The sequence below is a fragment of the Oncorhynchus kisutch genome, linkage group LG21 (assembly GCF_002021735.2).
Source record: "Oncorhynchus kisutch isolate 150728-3 linkage group LG21, Okis_V2, whole genome shotgun sequence".
Classification (NCBI taxonomy): Eukaryota; Metazoa; Chordata; class Actinopteri; order Salmoniformes; family Salmonidae; genus Oncorhynchus; species Oncorhynchus kisutch.
In genome coordinates this window covers 23,766,103-23,791,671 of record NC_034194.2, presented here as the reverse complement: position 1 = coordinate 23,791,671, position 25,569 = coordinate 23,766,103, and the positions used below count along the sequence as shown (strand labels likewise).

General features: G+C 40.0%; 1 protein-coding gene across 3 annotated transcripts in view; it reads left to right on the top strand.

The window, feature by feature from the left end:
- Positions 1 to 25,569, top strand: part of LOC109866523 (protein EFR3 homolog B) — a 61,789-nt gene that overhangs the window by 9,726 nt on the left and 26,494 nt on the right. For all 3 annotated transcript variants that reach the window (XM_020455232.2, XM_020455231.2, XM_020455233.2), the window contains 4 exons: positions 11,604 to 11,680; positions 14,183 to 14,310; positions 14,491 to 14,641; positions 18,101 to 18,222. In XM_020455232.2, the coding sequence (XP_020310821.1) occupies positions 11,604 to 11,680; positions 14,183 to 14,310; positions 14,491 to 14,641; positions 18,101 to 18,222 (478 nt within the window). The remainder of the gene's footprint in view (positions 1 to 11,603; positions 11,681 to 14,182; positions 14,311 to 14,490; positions 14,642 to 18,100; positions 18,223 to 25,569) is intronic.

Sequence of the window (25,569 nt, the reverse complement as noted above, 5' to 3'; positions counted from 1 at the left end):
TTCCACATTTATTTATTTGAGGTTTAAGGGTTTAGTGAGGTTTGTTCCAAATACAATGCTTTCAGTTTTAGAAATATTTAGGGCTAACTTATTCCTTGCCACCCACTCTGAAACTAACTGCAGCTCTTTTGAGTGCTGCAGTCATTTCAGTCGCTGTAGTAGCTGACGTGTATAGTGTTGAGTCATCCGCATACATAGACACTCTGGCTTTACTCAGTCAGTGGCATGTCATTAGTAACAATTGAAAAAAGAAAGGGACATAAACAGCTGCCCCGGGGAATTCCCAATTCTAACTGGATTATATTTGAGACTTCCATTAACGAACACCCTCTGTGTTCTGTTAGACAAGTAACTCTTTATCCACAATATAGCAGTGGGTGTAACGCCATAACACAAGTTTTTCAGCAGCAGACTTTGATCGATTAATGTCAAAAGTCACACGGAAGTCTGTCAAACGGTGACGGAGGCTCTCGTGTTTCTGTGTCTGTGTGTGGCCTGAGTGGCACTCAATGGTACTCTGTCTCTATTTCCTGTTAATGACTTTAACAGAGACTGGAGCTACAGACCATTATACTCTCCTCTACTTGGTCTGTGTCTGGGTGGGGCTGTAGATTTAGTGATGTTTGGTTGCTCTCTGTGCTGATAAAAATAGAAAAGAAGTGGTGTGTGTGTGTGTGTGTGTGTGTGTGTCTCTCTCTCTCTCTCTCTCTACCCCCCCCCTCCCCCTTATGTAATGGCCCTGAAGGCTCCCCGCTTTTAACCATCATGGTGAGCAGAGTACAGAGTGTGTATATGATTGCTGTGCATGTAGCATACAATAATGTGCTGGATTATCTTTGCAGTATGCACTGGTTACAGTGAAGCGTGCTGAGCACAGTAGGTAGGGAGTGTGTGATGTCATTTGGTCACGATACTTCTCAGGACATGGGCCTGCCACACACACACACACACATAATTACTTCACACCAGACCATGTGAGCATTTTTAAGAAGCAAACATCATTTCAAATTGGCTACATGTCATATTAAACCGCATATAAACACTCTAAATTGGTCAGGAGCCAGACAGGGAGCCTAAGGAACGAAAATAAATTGTCTGTCTATTCTTTCAAGGCTATAGCCTGCAAAGAAATACATTGAAGCATTTGCGAGTGCGACACAATAGGCTGGTAGGGACCTAAAGCGCACAGCATTTAAACAACATTTCATTGTATTAAATAATTCTATAAATTGTGCATATACTGTACGCTGTGACTTAGAATTAAATACAAGTTAAACAAAAAAAATGACTTGGTGCCTTTTTTGAATTCATCTTTAGAAACACGAGTTTGGCCAGTCTGTGGCTTCATGCTCATGCAATGGTGTCTGGAGAGCAGGCAAGCAGTGGAGAATATCCTCTCTACACTGGCTGAGCCACTGGGGATGCTAAACACCCTTTTTCTGGGCAGAGATGCGGAGGAAGGGAAAAAAATTATAATAATTATACGTAGGCCTAAAAGTTTTTAGGCGAAAGTCTTTAGGCAAAACCTAATCAAAACGGAAAGCTCCTTGAACGTGGGAATGGGCCAGGCCTATTGGACCAAAGTCTATTATGTTATACAGATAATAGAACAAAAATGAACTAAACATTTCAGAGATCAATTTTTTTTGGGCCACCCTCGAAGCAGCGTTACCCATGCAGAGCAAGGGGAACAACTACTCCAAGTCTGAGCTGACAAGGTAAAAATCTCTCGTTGTGCCCCTGAACAAGGCAGTTAACCCACCATTCCTAGGCAGTCATTGAAAATAAGAATGTGCTGTTAACTTGTTATGGCTGCAATCCCGTTAACGGGATAATTGTCATCAACAACCGCTGAATTGCATCGCGCCACATTCAAACAATATTACTAAAAATATTTATATTCATGAAATCACAAGTGCAATATAGGAAAACACAGCTTAGCCTTTTGTTAATCCACCTGTCGTGTCAGATTTTGATAATATGCTTTACAGCGAAAGCAATACAAGCGTTTAAGTTTGATCGCTCGACAAAACATTATGTACACTTAGCATTAAGTAGCTTGGTCACGAAAAGCAATCAAATTAATCGTTTACCTTTGATCTTCGGATGTTTTCACTCACGAGACTCCCAGTTACACAATAAATGTTCCTTTTGTTCCATAAAGATTATTTTTATATCCAAAATACCTCCGTTTGTTTGGCGCGTTATGTTCAGAAATCCACAGGAAAGAGTGGTCACGACAACGCAGACAAATTCCAAATAGTTTCCATAATGTCCACAGAAACATGTCAAACGTTTTTTATAATCAATCCTCAGGTTGTTATTTAAAATATATAATTGATAATATATCAACCGCAACTGTCTTTATCAGTAGGAGAGGGAAAGGCAATGGCAGCCCAAACTCTGTTACGCATACAAAACGCTGCTGGCACCCAGCCATACAATGACGCAATGTTATCGTTCTCGCTCATTTTTCTAAATAAAAGCCTGAAACTATGTCTAAAGACTGTTGACACCTTGAGGAAGCAGTATGAAAAGGAATCTGGTTGATATCCCTTTAAATGGAGTAAAGGCAGGCTATGGAACATGGAGTTTTCAAAATAGAAGCCATTTCCTGGTTTGATTTTCCTCAGGGCTTCACCTGCAATATCAGTTCTGTTATACTCACAGACAATATTTTGACAGTTTTGGAAACTTTAGAGTTTTCTATTCAATACTAATAATAATATGCATATATTAGCAACTGAGACTGAGGAGCAGGCTGTTTAGTTTGGGCAACTTATTCATCCAAGCTACTCAATACTGCCCCCCCCAGCCATAAGAAGTTAACTGACTTGCCTAGTTAAATAAAGGTGTAAAAAAACAATTTTTTTATATATATATATATATATATATATATATATGTGTATGTATATGTAGATATGTATGTATATATAAAAAACCATCGGAAATCTGTACTTTTTGACGGTGACTTTGCCGAGATACATATCTATATATATATATATATATATATACATACATATCTACATATACATACATACATATATATATATATATATATATATGTATGTATATATATATATATATATATATATGTATATGTAGATATGTATGTATATATATATATATATATATATATATATATAGATATGTATCTCGGCAAAGTCACCGTCAAAAAGTACAGATTTCCGATGGTTATGAAAACTTGAAATCGGCCCTAATTACCTCTAGTCTACCTCTAGTCTACACCAATTGCATTCGGCGCTTGTGACAAATAACATTTGATTTGATGAGTGTCTTTTCAGATTCCACAGTGATTCTTTAGTTGTGGACACTACATCACTGCACTCCCTCTCTTGCTCTTGGTCCTCATCTTTGTACGTCACCTTGGTTTAGCATCTGTGTGTTTTATCAGTTTCTTTATGAAAATATTTAGTGAACTCCATGACAGTAGCTAAAGCAAGGGGCCATAGCAGCACACAAGTAGACTACAAATGCGTGCTGGGGTGGGCATGCCTGAGCTCGTGAAGTGAGCACTACTGGAGTGAAATTGGAGCGGCCTTGAGGCTCCATCCTTTGGGAATCTCGCTCCACGCTCCAGTCAAATTGGGCACGCTCCAGTTCAAATGGTTGACTTCAGACACACACATTTTAAAGATGTACACATAGCAGAGGGCAATCAATCTCACGCAGGGGAGTGAGTAGCAGTTCTGTTGAAGTAGCAGATGGATAAGGCTTTGGGAGACCATATGCGCACACGCACAGCCATGGAAAGATTTAAAAGCTCTCTATTTCCTGATATTGATAGCAGGATAAAGTGCTGATGGGGACTAGGGTATACTTGCTCACATTTGCAGGCCACGTGTCTTTGGAAAAACACAGAGCAGCTTTGTGACAGCAGGTGCAGATAAGACAACGAGAAGAGCTGTTGATGACATTCCCTCCCTGTCTGTCTGTGTACTAAGTCCATGTATTTCTCTTTAGGTTAGGTTTGTCTCTCTCTTTCTCTTCTTCCATTTGTCTATTTTTGTCTCCTTCGTTCCTGCTCACTCTATCCTTCTTTCAACCCCTCTCCAGCTCTCTCTACCCCCCTCTTCCTCTCTACCTCCCCTCAATCTCTCTCTTTCTCACACGAATGAGAAAAGTACGAGGAGTATGCATAACTACGAGCACAACAACCTATCAAAATCAGAATGCACTGACATATATATATATATTAGTTGAAGTCGGAAGTTTATGTACACCTTTGCCAAATACATTTAAACTCAGTTTTTCACAATTCCTGACATTTAATCCTAGTAAAGATTCCCCGTCTTAGGTCAGTTAGGATCACCACTTTATTTTAAGAATGTGAAATGTATGATAATTGTAGAGATTTATTTCAGCTTTTATTTATTTCATCACATTCCCAGTGGGTCAGAAGTTTACATGCACTCAATTAGTATTTGGTAGCATTGCCTTTAAATTGTTTAACTTGGGTCAAATGTTTTGGGTAGCCTTTCACAAGCTTCCCACAATAAGTTAGGTGAATTTTGGCCCATTCCTCCTGACAGTGCTGCTGTAACTGAGTCAGGTTTGTAGGCCTCCTTGCTCGCACAAGCTTTTTCAGTTCTGCCCACAAATTTTCCATAGGATTGAGGTCAGGGCTTTGTGATGGCCACTCCAATACCTTGACTTTGTTGTCCTTAAGCCATTTTGCTACAACTTTAGAAGTATGCTTGGGGTCCATTTGGAAGACCCATTTGTGACCAAGCTTTAACTTCCTGACTGATGTCTTGAGATGTTGCTTCAATATATCCACATAATGTGAAGTGCACCAGTCCCTCCTGCGGCAAACCACCCCCACAACATGATGATGCCACCCCCGAGCTTCACGGTTGGGATGGTGTTCTTCGGCTTGAAGCCTCCCCCCTTTTCCTCCAAACATAACAAAGGTCATTATGGCCAAATAGTTATATTTTTAGTTTCATCAGACCAGAGGACATTTCTCCAAAAAGTATGATCTTTGTCCTCATGTGCAGTTGCAAACCGTAGTCTGGCTTTTTTATGGTGGTTTTGGAGCAGTGGCTTCTCCCTTGCTGTGCGGCCTTTCAGGTTATGTCGATATAGGATTAGTTTTACTGTGGATATAGATACTTTTGTACCTGTTTCCTTCAGCATCTTCACAAGGTCCTTTGCTGTTGTTCTGGGATTGATTTGCACTTTTCGCAGCAAAGTACATTCATCTCTAGGAGACAGACCGTGTCTCCTTCCTGAGCGGTATGACGGCAGCGTGGTCCCATGGTGTTTATACTTGTGTACTATTGTTTTTACAGATGAACATGGTACGTTCAGGCATTTGGAAATTGCTCCCAAGGATGAACCAGACTTGTGGAGGTCTACAATGTTTTTTCTGAGGTCTTAGCTGATTTCTTTTGATTTTCCCATGATGTCAAGTAAAGAGGCAATGAGTTTGAAGGTATGCCTTGAAGTACATCCACAGATACACCTCCAATTGACTCAAATGATGTCAATTAGCCTATCAGAAGCTTCTAAAGCCATGACATAATTTTCTGGAATTTTCCAAGCTGTTTAAAGACACAGTCAACTTAGTGTATGTAAACTTATGACCCACTGGAATTGTGATACAGTGAAATAATCTGTCTGTAAACAATTGTTGGAAAAATTACTTGTGTCATGCACATAGTAGATGTCCTAACCGACTTGCCAAAACTATAGTTTGTTAACTTCTCTAGGGTATGTGGGACGCTAGCGTCCCATCTGGCCAACATCCAGTGAGATTGCAGAGCGCCAAATTCAAATACAGAAATACTAATTTATAAAAAGTCAGAAAACAAAACATATTTTACATAGGTTTAAAGATGAACTTCTTGTGAATCCAACCACGGTGTCAGATTCAAAAAATGCTTTACGGCGAAAGCATACCGTACGATTATTTGAGAACATAGCCCAGTTGACAAATTATTACAAACAGTAACCAGCCAAGCAGAAGCGTTACAAAACTCAGAAAGAGAGAGAAAATTCATCCCTTACCTTTAATGATCTTCATATGGTGGCACTCAGAAGATGTTCATTTACTCAATAAATGTTCCTTTTGTTTGATAGTCTGTTTATATCCAAAAACCTCAGTTTTGTTCGTGCGTTTTCTTCAGTAATCCACAGGCTCAAACGCAGTCAAAACAGAAGTTCATAGAAACATGTCAAACGATGTTTATATTCAATCCTCAGGTTGTTTTTAGCCTAAATGATCTATAATATTTCAACCGGACAATAACGTCGTCAATATAAAAGGTAAACAAGAAATGCACTCTCTCGGCATTGCGCATGAAAAAGCTATGTGACACGTCAGGGTCCACTCATTCAGACTGGTCTTACTCCCTCATTTATAAGAATACAAGCCTGAAACCATTTCTAAAGACTGTTGACATCTAGTGGAAGGCATAGGAACTGCAAATTGAGTCCTAAGTCAATGGATACTGTAATGGCATTGAATAGAGAACTACAAAAACAAAACAACTTCCTGAATGTATTTTTCTCAGGTTTTCACCTGCCAAATCAGTTCTGTTATACTCACAGACACTATTTTAACAGTTTTGGAAACTCTTTGGAGTTTTCTATCCAAATCTACCAGTTATATGCATATCATATGTTCTGGGCCCGAGTAGCAGGCCGTTTAATTTGGGCATGCTTTTCATCCAAAATTCCGAATGCTGCCCCCTACCCTAGAGAGGTTAACAAGACATTGGTAAAGTGGTTGAAAAACGAGTTTTAATCACTTTAACCTAAATGTATGTAAACTTCCCACTTCAACTGTACATACACTGCTCAAAAAAATAAAGGGAACACTTAAACAACACAATGTAACTTCAAGTCAATCACACTTCTGTGAAATCAAACTGTCCGTTTAGGAAGCAACACTGATTACTTGTGAGGCACAGCTAAGTGAGCATAATAATTGGCTTCTTTTTTTTTTTTACTGGACTGATGGCGTGTGTCTGGTGGGGTTAACATATGGAATTGTTTTAAGATGGTCATATCAAATAGCTTATGATACTTGGTGTATAATTTTTAAGACCCCTTAATAAGGTATTACATTTTTTTTTAAATTTGACATTACTGCTATTAGCCCGTAGAAATGTATTGAATAACAGATTCACGACATGGAACAGAAAATCTAAAGGACGTTTGTTCTGAAGTGTCTGTCCTATATCTGCGAGATCTACACGGATGATCAGGAAACTATTTGTGGTCTTTCTTTTCTTTTTTGCATATACAGCTCATTCAGAAAGTATTAAGATGCCTTTTTTCCTCATTTTGTTATGTTATACAGCCTTATTCTAAAATGTATTAAATAATTGTATTCCCTCAGGAATATACAATACCCCATAATGACAAAGCAAAAACACGTTTTTTGACATGTTTGCAAATTAATAAAAACATTTAAATATATCACATTTTAAATAAGTATTCAGTCCCTTTTACTGAGTACTTTTGTTGAAGCACCTTTGGCAGTGATTACAGCCTCGAGTCTTCTTGGGTATTGATGCTATAAGCTTGACACACTGTATTTGAGGAGTTTCTCCCATTCTTCTAGAGCTCTGACTTTCTGACCTGAAGATCACTGACGTCATGGTTTGACCTTATATTTTTCAGAGTTCCCAGTTGTCTTGAAAGCACCATCGTCTGCGTTAAAAACAAATATCGATCCAGGTTGGATGTGACAGCAGGGATGACGTGCGACCTCGCCATCTGACTTTGAAAAGCTCCTCGCGATATGCATCAAGCACACCCAACTCATTAGTGGTGGTGAGCTATATTAAGTCAGACTAATTTGCAATTGACTGTCATAGCCCCACATTAAAAGTATGTGATGGTGAGATGAGAAGACCATCAGAAAGACTTCCATAGCCCCACATTAAAAGTATGTGATGGTGAGATGAGAAGACCATCAGAAAGACTTCCATAGCCCCACATTAAAAGTATGTGATGGTGAGATGAGAAGACCATCAGAAAGACTTCCATAGCCCCACATTAAAAGTATGTGATGGTGAGATGAGAAGACCATCAGAAAGACTTCCATAGCCCCACATTAAAAGTATGTGATGGTGAGATGAGAAGACCATCAGAAAGACTTCCATAGCCCCACATTAAAAGTATGTGATGGTGAGATGAGAAGACCATCAGAAAGACTTCCATAGCCCCACATTAAAAAAGTAAACATTGGCTGTTAATTACCAATTAAAATTCACATGGTTGGGGTCACGAGAATTTTCAGATATCAAACTGGGGTCGCGGGCCTAGACTCACTGGCTGCTGTACAGTTGTGGAGTTTGCTGTGCACTTTCCACCCCTTTCTTGCTTTCTCTTTTGTCTCGCTCTCGCTGTGTGTGTGTTATTGTGTGTTGGTGTAGGAGAGCAGAGGAACATGACGTACGCACAGCTGTAATAAACCTGTTTACTGTGAGTGTGAATGGACAGCCAGAGACCCCTCGCTGTGCTGCAATGTCACAACTACCATCTAGCATCCACCCCCTATACTCTCCTGACGATTCTACCATTCCTAGCTCCCTCTTCCGTACTGCCTCCAACCAGCCCACACCTTTATAGGCTAGTTCAGTACAGCACCCACCAATATGCTGCACTGCTGTCAAGAGAATTGTTATTCACCACATTTTTATTCACCCCCCTCAACAACAAAACAGAAGTCCCCAATGTCCATCCCTTTCCCAATGTGCAACCCTTTCCCCCAACCAAACTATGAACCTCCACACATACACCCTTACACACAGTTAGGGCTGGGCGGTATACCGTGTTTTCCTATATACCGGTATTGATGCACGGACTGGTTTGGTCTGTTTGGTCTGTTAAATGCGATACAAAGTGTGTAACGTCCATTTTTGTAGTATACTCTGCTACTTGAGTCCTCTCTCTCTGCTCTCTTTGCTCTCTCTCTCTGCTCTCTCTCTCTCCAAGCCACTTTCCACACAGACCTAGCCCCGCCCCCTGTCACTCAAGGAGTGCATTTGTTGTTCCTCGATCACGAGACACTTGTGTTCAGTCTGCATGGTCAATGCAGCTACAATCTAGGCCTTATTGTTTACTAAATGTTGCAATTGTGATTTGACTTGCGATTTAGTGCAAAACATTTGGGTAAACTGTTGGAATCATGGAAATAGAATGATTATTCTAATTCTATAGAATAGTGGGCTCTTTGAATACAGTTGTTTGGCATGACAACGAATTAAAATGCCAGGGAGTAGTTATTGTGTCAGGGTAGGGAAAAAAAGTGTAACTAGTGATTAGCATTAGCGGCTAACACAAATTAGGTCCAACTTGATAAGAAAATACAAACTAACCATTTTCAGATGTAAAAAAACACAAACCAATAGTGTAATTACAGAGCACTAGTGGATTTATATTAAGAAGCAAAGTGAAAAAAGCATTGTTGTCATCAACATTGTTGCTTGCCCATATCGTGCAGCCCTACATGGCAGTTTGGAAATTCTCAAATAAGTGCAGGAAATGCAGAAGGTGATAAACGCAGAAATGTACTTTTGCTTAAAGTTAAATTGAAGAGTTTAAAACAATCAGAATGGATAAACATTCTAAGTGATTTCAATGAGTCTATGTGTTGATACCCTGGGATCACTCACTACTCATAAAGCAAATGTACAACTTTTATTATTATTATTTATTATTCATATTATTTACGTTATGATGTTTTTTTTTGTTTTTTTTAAATACCGTGATATTATATTTTGGTAATATCACTGTGTATGTGTGTTCCACACAAAGTTTGTTCCTCGGGGGACAGACTTGCAGTATGTACAGTAGCACTTCTCAGTGACTCACTCACAGGACCCACCTCCACCCATCCCTCAATCCTCCCTGCTTTCTTCACCGGGGACCCTGATGCAGTCATTAATTCAGTGGTGACTCTTACTCCAGGGCCCCCAGCCAAGATGGGCGAGGAAGGGATGGAGGGTGTAAAGGAGAGGAGAAGAGTCATTTAGAGTTGGAAGTGATGGAGGAGAGGAGGAAAGCTAAGAATAGCAGCAGGGAGGGCGGATAGAGAGCTGGAGATAGCGGCTGCTTGCAGCTAGCAGAGCCTTACGGGGGCGTTTAACACCACGATGACAGAAACTTTACTGACAGACGCACAGACAGAGGCCCTAAGCCTAAATCTTATCTTAACTCCCAAGGCTAGGATGACTGAGGATACCACCTCAGAGATGTGACAGAGGGATAGACAGACACAGAACAGTTGCCTAGTGAGAGTAATTTTGAAATGCATCCTTCCTCCTTTCTACTATGAGGTGATCGCTGATGATGATTGACAACCATTAATTGATAATGATTGGGTAGCCTAGGTGAAAGCAATATGGTGGAGAGTTCAAGAAGATCTTCATGAAAGGAAGAAAATAAACTAGGAAGGATAGAATGAGGGAAGGGAAGGAAGGATCTGTATACAGCCTGACTGTCTTCAAATTGTTGGGAGCTATCTTTTTCTCATTCAGTTAGGCAAGCCTATTTGAAATTGTTAAAAGCTTATTTCAAGGTTGTCTATTGGGGGGGGGGGGGGGGGGGGGGGGGGGGGGCTAGGAATTAACTAGGAATTAGTTATATTTAGGAAATCTGCACAAATATTCCCACAAATAAAAAATAAATGAGATCTTGTCTCAATGTAATCAAGGTATGATATTTATTTTTGGGATTAATTATGTTCCGGCCCCCCGACCATCCACTCTGAAAAAAATCTCCCTGCGGCTGAATCTAGTTGCCTGCCCCTGCCCTATGACTCATCACTGCCGAGTTCTCTGCTCCAATCAGCTCCCAGCGCGTTCTCTCTTTCTCTTTCTCTCTCTCTCTCGCTCTCACAGCTTTCTTCCCTCCGCAGTGTTACACAACTTTCCTCAAGGTTGTCAATTGTGAGACTGTGATGTATAGATTGTGTGTGTGTGGGCACCTGAGTGACTGTGTCTTTTCGAGAGAAAAAAAATGTGTGTGTACAATGTCTTTAAAAAAAAAATGTGGGTGAGTCTTTCTCGTCTCAGTGTGTCTTTGTGCTCCAATGCCTTTGTGGCCACATTCTTCAGATATCTGACCTCTTTTAAAGGGAGCTTAGAACAAAGGCATCTATTTCTCAGCCTGTGTGACAAAACTGGTATTGAAGAACTGTGCAAGGACAGGCTTTCTAGTCTCCGCTGCTGTGTAGTTCTTTCCAAGCTTTTTTTTTCTCTCTCTCGTTCTCTCTCTCTCGCTCCCCCCCAAGCCCTGGGTAGATGGATGTCTAAATTTGATGAATCTTTGAGCTGTGCAAGGCTTATTTAACTTTGTCAATAATAACGGTGTTCTTCAGTCAACATGAGGTGGATGCTGCTGACACTAAGGTGTACTAGGTGACAGACTTGATGTAGCACTGTAACAACCTGAGCTTTCACTGTAGTCTCACTAACTCTCTTTGAAGGAGGACTTATTTTATTGGTGGTTTATCATGGTCAGGTATCTGCAGTTGCAAACATGATTTATTCATTCATACGTCTTTCTGTCATCTCACTCGCTCACTCACCCACTCTCCGTATCTCCTTCCCTCTCTCCTTTAGGGGTGTGTGGTTGCTGTGGGGCTCTGAGGCCCCGCTACAAGAGACTGGTGGACAACATTTTCCCAGAGGACCCAGAGGTGAGAGTTCAACTGACACTTCCTGTTTCCTGTGGCAATGCGCTCTACATCCTGTGACCTTTTTGCCATTTCAATATTTCTAGTGGTCTCCTCATCTTCACTGATCTGAAAAGACTAGACAGACATAAGTGAATTCCTGGCAGGCAACCTCTGAATTACTTTTACTGGTCCTGTCACAATGAGAGAATATGAAGGACAAAGAAGAAAGTCACTATTGAAGATATTCTACATATATCACCATATCTGTGAAGGAGAATGACTTGATTGAATTAATTTATTTGTGAACGTTATAAAAATATCCCAGTCTACCTGTCAGATCTGTTGCCAGCAACACATCTGATTTCAGAACGCAGAGACCTAATTTCTCTGCTGTGTGTGCATGTCAATTGTGAGCTGCATGCCCCAAAAACCAGTCTGTTTCTAATTTTGGGTTCTACGCTCCCGTCACAGAGACTGTAACTAATCTAATCCCCTCACCCAGGGACTGACCCACAACCCTCTATCATTCACTCATTCACACTAACAGTGTGTCTGGAATGTGTGTATGAGACTAACCAGAGCTCTCCGATAACATTAACACGGCTGCAGGGGAGATAAAAAGTGTCTTCAGATAACGTTGAGTCAGACTCTAAATACAGAGTCTGGGAGAATAGACCAAAGTCAGGTTAATTGGTTTATCATATAGAGTTATGTATAGCTCTGTCTGGTAATGACTTTTTAATTCTATCTTTGTATTATTTTCAATGCTTTACCACACATTTTATAGTTCAAGCCTTATAAAAAGTATGTCATTCTGTTCTTGTCTATTGACATTATGTTTTGTCGACCCCAGGAAGTGTAGCTGCTTTTGCAACAGCTAATGGGGATCCTAATAAAATACCAAAATACAATATACAATGGAGACAATTCCTGTGAGCAAAGTTCATTATATTTTATTGGATCATTACTAGTCTAAATGTAAATGAGAGGCTATCTCACCAGACTCTGTGGAGTGGACGATTTTAGTCCTTGAGCCCAGACTGTTTGACCTGGAGGGGGTGTGTGTTGGGGTGACCGAGAGTTTGGGCATGGCCGCATGCTTGTGTTGTTGTCCTCTTTTTCTGTCACCCTTGGTGAACATAACTCTGAGAAAATGCATATCACATGTGGCGTTCCACAAGGTTCCATTTTGGGTCTGGTACTATTCAGTTTATTTATGTTATCCCTTGGCAGCGTTATCAGAAAGCACAGCATTGATTTTCACTGATATGCAGACAATACACAACTTTACAACTATTTTAGCTCCCCTGATAAATTATTAGACTGTATTAGTGATGTAAATACTTGAATGGCCCTCAACTTCCTCCATCTAAATCAAGACATGACTGAGGTACTTATTGTTGGAGCCAAAGCACAGAGAGATAATTGAGTCTCACATTTTAATTCACTGGCAATAAAGATAAAACACCAGGTAAAAACCTAGGTGTTATTATAGATTCTGAACAAAATTTCATTACCAATATAATCGAAATGGCTTTTTACCAGATGAGGAACATTGCCAAGTTGCAGCTGTTTCTCTCTCAGGTTGATACAGAGACACTCTTCCATGCTTTTATTATAAGCAGGCTTGACTACTGTAATGCTCTCCTGTCTGGTCTACCCAAGAAAGCCATTGGTCAACTGCAAAACATACAGAATGCTGCAGCACGGGTACTGACCAAGACCAGAGCGCACTCATTACACCGCTTTTAAGGTCTCTGCACTGGCTGCCTGTAAGTTTTAGAATTAATTAAAAAAATATTCTATTGGTTTATAATCAATCCAAGATTGTGCACCCCAATACATGTCAGACATGCTTTTAAGTTATGTACCCAGTTGGTCCCTCAGGTCTTCTGGCACTGACCTTTTAACTACCCCAAAGCCTTGGACCAAGAGGCATGGAGAGACAGCCTTTAGTTATTATGACCCCAGCCTCTGGAATAGCCTGCCAGAGAACCTGAGGGGGACCAAGAGGCATGGAGAGACAGTCTTTAGTTATTATGACCCCAGCCTCTGGAATAGCCTGCCAGAGAACCTGAGGGGGACCAAGAGGCATGGAGAGACAGTCTTTAGTTATTATGACCCCAGCCTCTGGAATAGCCTGCCAGAGAACCCGAGGGGGGCTGAAACGGGTGGACATATTTAAAAGAGAACTTAAAACATAAATGTTTAGCTTTGCATTTTATTAGGGTGCTTTTTAGTCATTCAGTTTGTCATTCTTTAAAAAAAATGTTTTACATTTATTGTGTAGTAAATGTTTAATCTTTTTTTTAATAGTTAATTTTTTTCCTGTAAAGCGCATAGCATTCCATGTCTGAAATGTGCTGTATAAATAAAGCTTGATTTTGATTTGAGTATATTCTTGTTCTGTGGAGACAGTGAACCAAGAACTCAAACCTAACCCTTTTCCACCTTCATCCTCCACCTTTCTCTTGTCTTTCCCTCTCTCCCCCCCACACCCTCGATCTCTCGGTCTGTCTGTAGGACGGGTTGGTGAAGGCTAACATGGAGAAGTTGACGTTCTATGCCCTGTCAGCTCCAGAGAAGCTGGACCGTATCGGGGCCTACCTGTCAGAGAGGCTCTCCAGGGACGTGGCTAGGCACCGCTACGGGTGAGCAACACCACAGTTACACCGGAGCCATGAATATACTGCACAGATATCTGTCAACTGTCATCCATGTCGGCTCAAAATGCACCATGGCTATTACTTTCTACATTTGCATTCTAGTTGAATGTAATGGTCTTAAGACATATGGTGTGTGGCATAACTACCGTGTGTGTGTGTGTTCAGGTATGTGTGTATAGCTATGGAGGCTCTGGATCAGTTGCTGATGGCGTGCCACTGTCAGAGCATCAACCTGTTTGTGGAGAGTTTCCTTAAGATGGTCCGTAAACTGCTGGAGGCCGACAAACCCAACCTACAGATCCTGGGAACCAACTCTGTGAGTAGAATAGAAGACGCCCACCTTGATAAACAGCCTGGTTTTATCAGACAATACACACTAGCAGCTGGCTGCAATGAATCACAAAGAAATATAATTGCAGGTCTATTCTGTAGGAAATGTAATGTAGTAACGGCCATGTAAATAGAAGATGCCAGACTGTGATCTAAACATAAATGTACATTTTTACCAGGGAGGGAGGAGGTGGAGAGCGTGGGTATGCATAGAGAGAGAATGGTTATCTGGTTGATGTGTAATAGCAGCCAGCAGCAGCTATCGGTGTTATCAGACAGGGCTGTCAGAGCAGCAGGGTCAGGAGGGAACAGGAAGTATCAAGGAAATAACATTACCCATAGAGACAGACTTACCACACTGGCAACACTGTCTAGTGATACCATGGATTACACACACACTGATACACATACTCATACACACACTAGTGTTCGACGATTTTACGATTACATTGTCTATCGACAATGTTTGACAGCAATCGTCGATGGTGACGACATTGTGATTTCACAAACGATGGTTTAGCATATTTGAATTTGACTGCACCTTTGGAGTCTGGTAGCGCACAACAGCGCAGTGAGCATGCAGCAGGGCGCCATGCCAAATGGCCTTTTCCACATTTGCCATAGCCTAAATGTTCAATACACATGAGGTAGTTAGACTAACACATTGCAAGAGAACAATGTAGATTGTAGAAAGAGCGGAGAGCACCAAAGCAGTGCATAAATTCCGATGGGACCTTAAGTTTATTCCCTGTTTATTGTTTTAAGATCTTGATTTTCCCCTTTTCTCCCCAATCCTCATTCGATTTGAATGTGACTTGTTATATGCATAGCCTACTATTTCATGATCAACCATTGAATGAATCTATAGGTCTCAGAGTTCCATCTCAAAAGGGTTTTGCAAATAGCCAAAATTACAACAATAATAAGAGAGAAAACTAACATCTGCAAGATAAACTAATCAAATAGAAAGTTTTGTTTAAACCTGGTTTGTTTAAACCTGGTATGTTTCTGCTTTACTTCACCAAAATGTAGGCTAAATAAATTGTGCCATCGGAAAATCCCTCCTTGCAAACCAAAGAGACAATAATATAGGCCTACACATAGGTTACTGTCAATACAAGTTAAACTTATACATTTTATATTTAGAATATTTTCAAAGTATTTATTGATATCCTTGAATTGCACAACGGGCAATCGTGGCATAAGCTCCCGCAGCAGCACTTTCAGTAAGTGGAAACAAACATCTATAAATGATGAATTGTTGTCATACTTGTCTCACAAACTACTTTATTTTGAATTGCTTCGAAATTGTGCGTTCATATAAATGTCAACAATCAAATAAAACAAATGATTATGTAGCTTATAAGTCTTTATAGCTTAACACTTGACTACATTGGCTTAGACTAAAAACAAATAGGCCTGTTATCCTGTCTGTCTTGTGCCTATTGAACTGTACAAATCCTAATTATGCAATCAGATAAAACTAATGATTACTTATAATATTCTTTATAACACTTAAACGAATTAACAATGGCTAATTCTAAAATGAATAGACCTATTAGGATATTGAACTGTAAAAATCCTAAATATATGCCTAGACGTTACAAAATTTAAAAAAGTAGCCTAAACAAAATAAGTATGAAAATGACCTAAATTACGGCAAAAGAAAGTGTGAATAAGTCTCAAGGTTTGGCACAATATTTGAGCCTATCCTATAGGATATGTCTTTCCAATAAGATGCATCTGTATTTTAATTATAGGCTACATTAAAAAATAAAATATAGTGCAATTTATTTATTTTTATTTTTTACACCTTGTCTTAGGCCTACCTAAAGGTTTCTGTTAAGGAAAACCAGCATGTTCAGAGTAGCGAACTCCGCAGGATAATGGACTTGTAAATGTTGGAGGTTTGTTGTCCGTCCATCCTTTGCATTGATCATCTTTTTGCAAATTCTGCAAGTGACTTCAGTCAGGTCTGCTGGCTCACCTTTATCATTCAGCCTGAAACCGAAGAACTGTTTTTCTTTCCCAAGTCAGCCATCATTTAAAATACTGTAGTTACTAAGGCAGGCTATACTGTAGTTACTACGGCAGTAGTTACTAAGGCAGGCTATACTGTAGTTACTACGGCAGTAGTTACTAAGGCAGGCTATACTGTAGTTACTAAGGCGGTAGTTACTAAGGCAGGCTATACTGTAGTTTACTAAGGCGGTAGTTACTAAGGCTGGCTATACTGTAGTTATTACTAAGGCAGGCTATACTATAGTGAAATCCTTTTTACAGTCTGAAACTGTCAGAAAGTAGCCTAATGGAAGAATGTTGCATAAGCACTTACCCAGATGATCAAGATGAAATAACAATAGAATACACTTGATACAGCTATAATATCCCTCTTTAAAAGGTAGGCTTATATAACTGATATCTGAGTATTTTTATGGACAACAGAAACATAGCCCTACAAATTTGAAAATCATTGCAGCCTAGACTAGATAAAAAAGAACTAGGCCTAACACTGTTTAGGCCTAGCAATGTGTCCTTTATATCAACGTTGTTTGGACAGGACGAGGGGACGTCGCCTAATACACTGATACATACACAGAAGCACAGACCCCAAAGTAATGTGTTTATGTATGATTGCTAAATACACCAGCCAGCACATCAGTCTTTGCCTCATGCTGTGGTGTTTAATTGGGAGAGTCAGAGGGAGAGTGGGGGGGATTAGAAAGAGATTATTACCACAGTCACAGTGGTCCAGGACAGCTACTGAAGGTCTCCTGTTCTCTTTAGGACTCACCTAAAATGACTCAATACACTGAGCCTAAATCAGTTCAATTCAAATATCCTGTCTATGTATGCAGATTCCTTGTATTTATCTCTGTTTAAATGAACACTACACATTAGTCTAGACTACATTGCATTGTCACACTTGAAATAACAGTGGTACCAGATATCCTAGAGCCCTGGGTACATCACAACCACGGTGCTATTTTAGCCTCTGTGTCTGGTCTGGTCCGGTCAAGGTCACCTCCAGTTGTTTAGCCTGGTTTGTCCATTAGAATGGGTTTAATCAGGCATCTAATTAAAAAGTCATCACCACAGGTTGGCTTCAGGAAGGCTTCCCTCTGTTCCATTCTCAAGAGGAGCACTTTGTTTAGTTGTTAATTGGGGAGGGGTGTGAAAAGAAATGCTAAAGTGTTAAAGTTGAAATGGTGACATTTCAGCGGCAGTCAGAATCTGTTCTTTGCCTGGCAGTTCAATACGAGGCTTTTGTGCTACTCTTTTCCCAGAAACTAATTGCAAAATTCAATTTGGGATTTGGGATTATATTAGACAAAGAAAGCGGAAGAATATGACAGTTAGAGAGACAGATTTATTGTGTTCTTCTCCAGTTGATGGAGATTAATGTTAATTTACCTCTCTCTCTTCCTCTCTCCCCCTCCCTCAGTTTGTGAAGTTTGCCAACATTGAGGAGGACACTGCTTCTTATCATCGCAGCTATGACTTCTTTGTTTCGCGCTTCAGCGAGATGTGTCACTCCAGCTACGAGGACCCAGACATCCGCACCAAGTGAGTGGACGTTATATGGATGATCAATTGATGTTGCAGATTAGGGCTGTCCCTGACAAAAAATCTTAGTCGACCGAGAGTTGTCTTTTCTTTCAACCAGTTGATTGGTAGAAATTTTAAGACGTATATTTTTCCTTATAGACACACCCTATGTGTTTTAATAAAATCAACAATATGTACTGAATTGTCTGATGCTTAACCTTTTCTCATGTGAGTTCCAAATATCTCTAACGGTCGCCCCAGCCTGAGATTGTTTTATGCGCGTGATGTCAGAATGCACTCACTTCAAAAATGGGATAGTTACGAAACAGGACTGGTAACCCACACTTCCCTCAATCCAAGACACACGCCACCTGCTAATTATCTATAGGCTATATTTCAACATGTTCATTTTAAATGATTTCATAACAAGTTGTATTAATTCACATAGAAGTAGCCCATTTCATTGTTGCGGCCAATTTATGTTTGAGGCTTTACTGAACTGGACAAACTTCTCCCTTTGAGAGCCCAAGCACCTCACCAGTTGTTCCCCAGATCAAGTATGCAGACATTTGCGCAGTCTAGCACAAACCTTTCCCCCCTGGCACATTTTCTGGCTGGTGCTTGCATTGCCTTCACTGTTGTTTTCCTTACAAATAATAACTTTGGACATGTGTGCGTTCCAATCAAAGGTAGTGTGTTATTTTCTGTATATCGTGTTGTCGTTTCTACTGTAGCATACCGTATGGAGCATAATTCTGGTGACAAATCATGCATTCTGATTCTTGCGTAGATTGTAATGGACACATACAGTGCATTGGGAAAGTATTCTGACCCCTTGACTTTTTACACCTTTTTGTTGTGTTAGTCTTATTCTAAAAATGGATTAAATTGTTTTTTCCCCTCATGAATCTACACACAATACCCAATAATGACAAAGCAAAAACAGTTTTTTCGACATTTTTGCAAATCTATTAAAAAACTGATATCACATTTACAAAAGTTTTCAGACCCTTTACTTAGTAAAGTAAACAAACAAAAGTTCTTTGTTGAAGCACTTTTGGGAGCGATCGAGTCTTCTTGAGTATGACGCTACAAGCTTTGCACACCTGTATTTAGGTAGTTTCACCTATGTGTCACGTTCTGACCTTAGTTCTTCTTGTTATGTCTTTGTTTTAGTATGGTCAGGGCGTGAGTTGGGTGAGTAGTCTATGTTGTGGTTTTGTGTTTGGCCTGGTATGGTTTTCAATCAGAGGCAGGTGTCGTTCGTTGTCTCTGATTGAGAATCATACTTAGGTAGCCTTTTCCCACCTGTGTGGTGTGGGTGATTGTTTTCTGTCTTTGTGTATGTCACCAGACAGGACTGTTTCGTTTCATTCTCTTTATTGTTTTAGTGTTCTGTGTTTAATAAATTCATCATGAACACATACCACGCTGCGCATTGGTCCTCCATGCTTCTCTGCAGATCCTCTCAAGCTCTGTCCAGTTGGATGGGGAGCATCGCTGCACAGCTATTTTCAGGTCTCTCCAGAGATGTTCGATCAGGTTCAAGTCCGGGCTCTGGCTGGGCCACTCAAGGACATTCAGAGACTTGTCCCAAAGCCACTCCTGCGTTGTCTTGGCTGTGTACTTAGGGTCATTGTCCTGTTGGAAGGTGAACCTTCACCCCAGTTTGAGGTCCTGTGCGCTCTGAAGCAGGTTTTCATCAAGGATCTCGCAGTACTTTGCTCCATTCATCTTTCCCTCGATCCTGACTAGTCTCCCAGTCCCTGCCTCTGAAAAACATCCCCACAGCATGATGCTACCACCACCATGCTTCACTGTAGGGATGGTGCCAGGTTTCCTCCAGACGTGATAATTGGCATTCAGGCCAAAGAGTTCAATCTTGGTTTCATCAGACCAGAGAATCTTGTTTCTCATGGTCTGAGAGTCCTTTAGGTGCCTTTTGGCAAACTCCAAGCAGGCTGTCATGCACCTTTTACTGAGGAGTGGCTAACATAAAGGCCTGATTGGTGGAGTGCTGCAGAGATGGTTGTCCTTCTGGAAGGTTCTCCCATCTCCACAGAGAAACTCTAGAGCTCTGTCAGTGACCATTGGGTTCTTGGTCACTTCCCTGACCAAGGCCCTTCTCCACATGATTGCTCAGTTTGGCCAGGTGGCCAGCTCTAGGAAGAGTCTTGGTGGTTCCAAACATTTTCCATTTAAGAATGATAGAGGCCACTGTTCTTGGGGACCTTCAATGCTGCAGACATATTTTGGTACCCTTCCCCAGATCTGTGCCTCGACACAATCCTGTCTCGGCGCTCTACGGACAATTCCATCGACCTCATGGCATGGTTTTTGCTCTGACATCCATTGTCAACTGTGGGACCTTTTATATAGACAGGTGTGTGCCTTTCCAAATCATATCCAATCAATTGTCTCCAATCAAGTTGTAGAAACATCTCAAAGATGATCAATGGAAGCAGGATGCACCTGACCTAAATTTTGAGTGTCATTGCAAATATTTACACTTATTTACATAAGTATTCAGACCATTTGCTAACATTTCTAAGAAACAGTTTTAACTTTGTCACTATGGGGTACTGTGTGTAGATTGAGGATTTTTTTTACATGTATTTTTAAAATCCATTTTTAGAATAAGGCTGTAACGTAACAAAATGTGGAAATAGTCAAGGGGTCTGAATACTTTCTGACTGCACTTTATGATGTGTGGAAAATACTTTTCTGAATGTTGTACTGATTATGATGAGCTAATGCTGAACTATTTGCCGGGCCCATATTTGTTGACATTATACAATGCATTCTGGGTGTCACGTTAAATGTCTGTCAGACCAAAGATGTTATAACAAAATGAGGTGAGGGATGGTTCACTCATCTTTGGAGTAAACTTCCGGATGTGAATGATTGTAGTAGACACACCCTCTTCAACATTCATTCTGCAAACAGATTAAACTAATCTTGTTTTCTCTTCTTATAAATGGTTGACTCAAAAAAACAAACCTGGCAGCTCGCACAAACTACCCATCGTCGGATTACTTTCATTTTTAGAAATAGTTTTGCTCAATTATTTAGATCAATGGGGAGCTCACCCGTAACGTGATTAATTGTAAATAATAATTTCTATTGGCTAATTCATATTGTGGTTTATTTCAGCCAAGAGTTCGCTAAATATGGCCGCTTGTGTTAGGTCAATCTTCCATCTGTTAGTGCTAGGACTAATGTAGCCTACATTTCCAGTTTGGATGATTGTGTTATGCTGTCGCCACTTCTGTGAATGTCCGAACATTGCATCCAAATATTAACTGGTCACATTTAGGACATAATGTTGTAATGACTGTTTGTCCAAACTTTTTTCTGTGAGGGGAAAAAAAAGTGTTGCCATCTCAAACACTGTTTTATCAATGGAAACTGGACATTCTAAATAAGCGTTCTAATCACACAGGCAGGGACCACTGTAGCATGATCACACCCGTGGGTTAAAGGGTTAAAGCACACGGTTTGATTAAATAATTAAGACACATATGACTCGAGGGAGCCGGAGATCAAGATCGCTTAACCAGAAGGAAAAAAACCTGTTCCTGACTCTCCTCCCGCTGCTGGCCTTCACAGATTCTGCTGTTACGCTCCTGAACCTTTTCTATTTGAACCTTTTCCGAGTGCCAATTTATCTTAGAATTTCTGCCGATCTGCGTGCCAGTTATGATTTTCATATGTACATTTTTGTGGGACAGTTTCATTTAATTTACAATAGTTTTTATATCTCAAAGTCATTGTTATGTGGTTAATCTAAATTCTAACTTCTATTGCCAACCATGTAAAAATAGCCTACATAAAGCAAACCAATAAAAACATTGCAGCCTGCAGGAAGAAAGTATCTTATACATTACATTGGCTACGCATGGCCTGTCAGCAATGAACTTAAAAATTGTAACTATCAACTGTGTCCGGCCTGAAGCTCCTGCTAGCAAACTTGCAACATTGTATAAAATATTCTGGGGCCTCAGTTTCCCGCACCAGTGAGCTCAGGACAGACACCGCTGTAGGTTATTTGTGCAAGGGATAAGAAGTAATGAGGCATTTTTTGACATTTCTACTGGATCAGAGCATTGCATGTTTCCCTTTTATTGCTGCGTGATTATTGAAAATGTCCCAAACAGGTGTTGTTAGATTACAATATACTTTTCCTGACCATATGGAACAATGTAAACAACACAAAATAAAATATATTACAGCAAAGATTAAAAACCGTTGCATTCCTTTGTGAATGCAATTTCCGAAATGGAACGGTTTCGGCCTATTTATTTATGTTTATTGTTTCAAATCGTGAATGACTTGTATGCTGTGTGATGACATGAACAAATAAGTGATTGATTGATTGATACAGAAGCCTACAGTTGAAGTCGGAAGTTTACATACACCTTAGCCAAATACATTTAAACTCAATTCCTGACATTTAATCCTTTAAATTTAAATTTGGGCAGTTAGGATCACCACTTTATTTTAAGAATGTGAAATGTCAGAATAATAGTAGAGAGAATGATTTATTTATTTCAGCATTTACTTCTTTCATCACATTCCCAGTGGGTCAGAAGTTTACATGCACTCAATTAGTATTTGGTAGCATTGCCTTTAAATTGTTTAACTTGGGTCAAATGTTTCAGGTAGCCTTCCACAAGCTTCCCACAATAAGTTGGGTGAATTTTGGCCCATGCCCTCTGACAGAGTTGGTGTAATTGAGTCAAGTTTGTAGGCCTCCTTGCTTGCACACACTTTCAGTTCTGCCCACAAATGTTCTATGGGATTGAGGTCAGGGCTTTGTGATGGCCAATCCAATACCTTGACTTTGTTGTCCTTAAGCCATTTTGGAAGTATGTTTGGGGGTCATTGTCCATTTGGAAGACCCATTTGCGACCAAGCTTTAACTTCCTGACATGATGCTGCCACCCCCATGCTTCACGGTTGGAATGGTGTTCTTCGGCTTGCAAGCCTACCCCTTTTTCCTCCAAACATAACAATGGTCATTATGGCCAAACAGTTATATTTTTGTTTCATCAGACCAGAGGACATTTCTCCAAAAAGCACAATCTTTGTCCCCATGTGCAGTTGCAAACCGTAGTCTGGCTTTTTTATTGGAGGTTTTGGAGCAGTGGCTTCTTCCTTGCTGAGCGGCCTTTCAGGATATGTCGATATGGGACTTGTTTTGCTGTGGATATAGATACTTTTGTACCTGTTTCTTCACGTGGTCCTTTGCTGTTGTTCTGGGATTGATTTGCACTTTTCGGAGCAAAGTACGTTCATCTCTAGGAGACAGACCGTGTCTCCTTCCTGAGCGGTATGACGGCTGCGTGATCCCATGGTGTTTGGAAATTGCTCCCAAGGATGAACCAGACTTTGTGGAGGTCTACAATTTATTTTTCTGAGGTCTTGGCTGATTTCTTTTGATTTTCCCATGATGTCAAGCAAAGAGGCACTAAGTTTGAAGGTAGGCCTTGAAGTACATCCACCGGTACACCTCCAATTGACTCAAATGATGTCAATTAGCCTATCAGAAGCTTCTAAAGCCATGACATCATTTTCTGGAATTTCTCAAGCTGTTTACGTACACTAAGTTAACTGTGCCTTTTAAACTTCTGACCCACTGGAATTGTGATACAGTGATTTATAAGTGAAATAATCTGTCTGTAAACAATTGATGGAAAAATTACTTGTGTCATGCACAAAGTAGATGTCCTAACAGACTTGCCAAAACTATAGTTTGTTAACAAGACATTTGTGGAGTGGTTGAAAAAGAGTTTTAATGACTCTAACCTAAGTGTATGTAAACCTCCGACTTCAACTGTATATAAGTATTGAAATATATGCCTAAGTAAGGTACGGTATTAATACTCAACAGAATCACTCTTAGGTCTATAGCTCGGTGGTGGTTATACAAGGCTGCTGTACTAAGCATACTAATGATAATGACATTTCTTATTATTATATGATGATTTTTTTTTAAATAAGGAGATCAAGGAAAAGGAGGGTTATTTATTATTATAAACAATGTCTGGCAATTTGGAACCGTGTAAACACTAAATAAATAATAACAGAGAGGCTGTTCTAATGATAAGTGTAAAGCCTTTATTACAGTATAGCAAATTTTGTGAAATTTATTAACTTTATTGCCTATTGGTATTTTGAGAATATCAATGAGGTGCAAACTAGGGTAATTCAAAGATTTAAAAAAAAATATGTAAAACTCAAGATGGGTTAAAATGGGGGAGAGAATCACTTGAGATACCCTGTCCGCTCTGGTTGGGGGCATGGCACTCTCTCTAAAAATACTGAACCAGGCTTTACCGTAGACAACCACAAACTGCCATGTAGAAAATTCAGTTCTAGATATTTTTCTGAAACATTTTGGAAAATTGTTGGACAATAAAATCTAAACATGGCTGAACAGAAAAGTATTATGTTGTCCCAGTTAGGCAACCTCAATATTGGCCTATAGTTCATGCGGTGCAGGAACTGTTTAAGCTATACTATAGGCCTGCTCTGGTGACAGTGCAGTCAGTCTATAATAAAGCGGAATAACCAACAGGACCTCACGCTCGGAATAACAGCAACATACATTGGCCTCTTCTCTTTTATAATTCAGAAAGGCTGAGGGGTGCATTATTTCCTTTCCTCTTTGGGTATAGAAGAATGTCACGAGCCACCCGGGAACATCATGCACACGATGTTTAGATTCACTGAGAGGGCTACATCAGCCTGCCTCATTTAATTCTAAAACAAAGTTATTATAATGGTCCAGGGGTGCTTTAAACCTTTATGGGAATGGAAGCCGATACGGTCGGGTACATCCTCCTGAATTTACAGTAGGCCTACCTACCGAATGGGACGTCTGCCTTATAAGGGCACATATAAATAACTCCAAGATCAGTCCTGTGTTTGGCTCAACCAACCCGAACAGCGCATCAGATGTCCACTGCTTGTTACATTTTTCTCATCAAAATATCAGAATAGGTCAAACAGAAAGAGAACTTGTAGGCTATTTGGTCTATTGATTGCACAGTGCAATTAAAACGAGGCTTATTTATTTATTTATTTATTTATTTATTTTAGGCTTACATCTGGCTATCTGATGCACTCAAACTATTTTATTAGAAATACTGATCTTAGCATAGGTATACCCCTAAATTAAATCAATATGTTGAATAATTCTTACATGTAGCCTAGGAACATAAATAACATTATTTTATTTATTTCACCTTTATTTAACCAGGTAGGCTAGTTGAGAACAAGTTCTCATTTGCAACTGCGTCCTGGCCAAGATAAAGCGTAGCAATTCGACACATACAACAACAGAGTTACACATAGGAATAA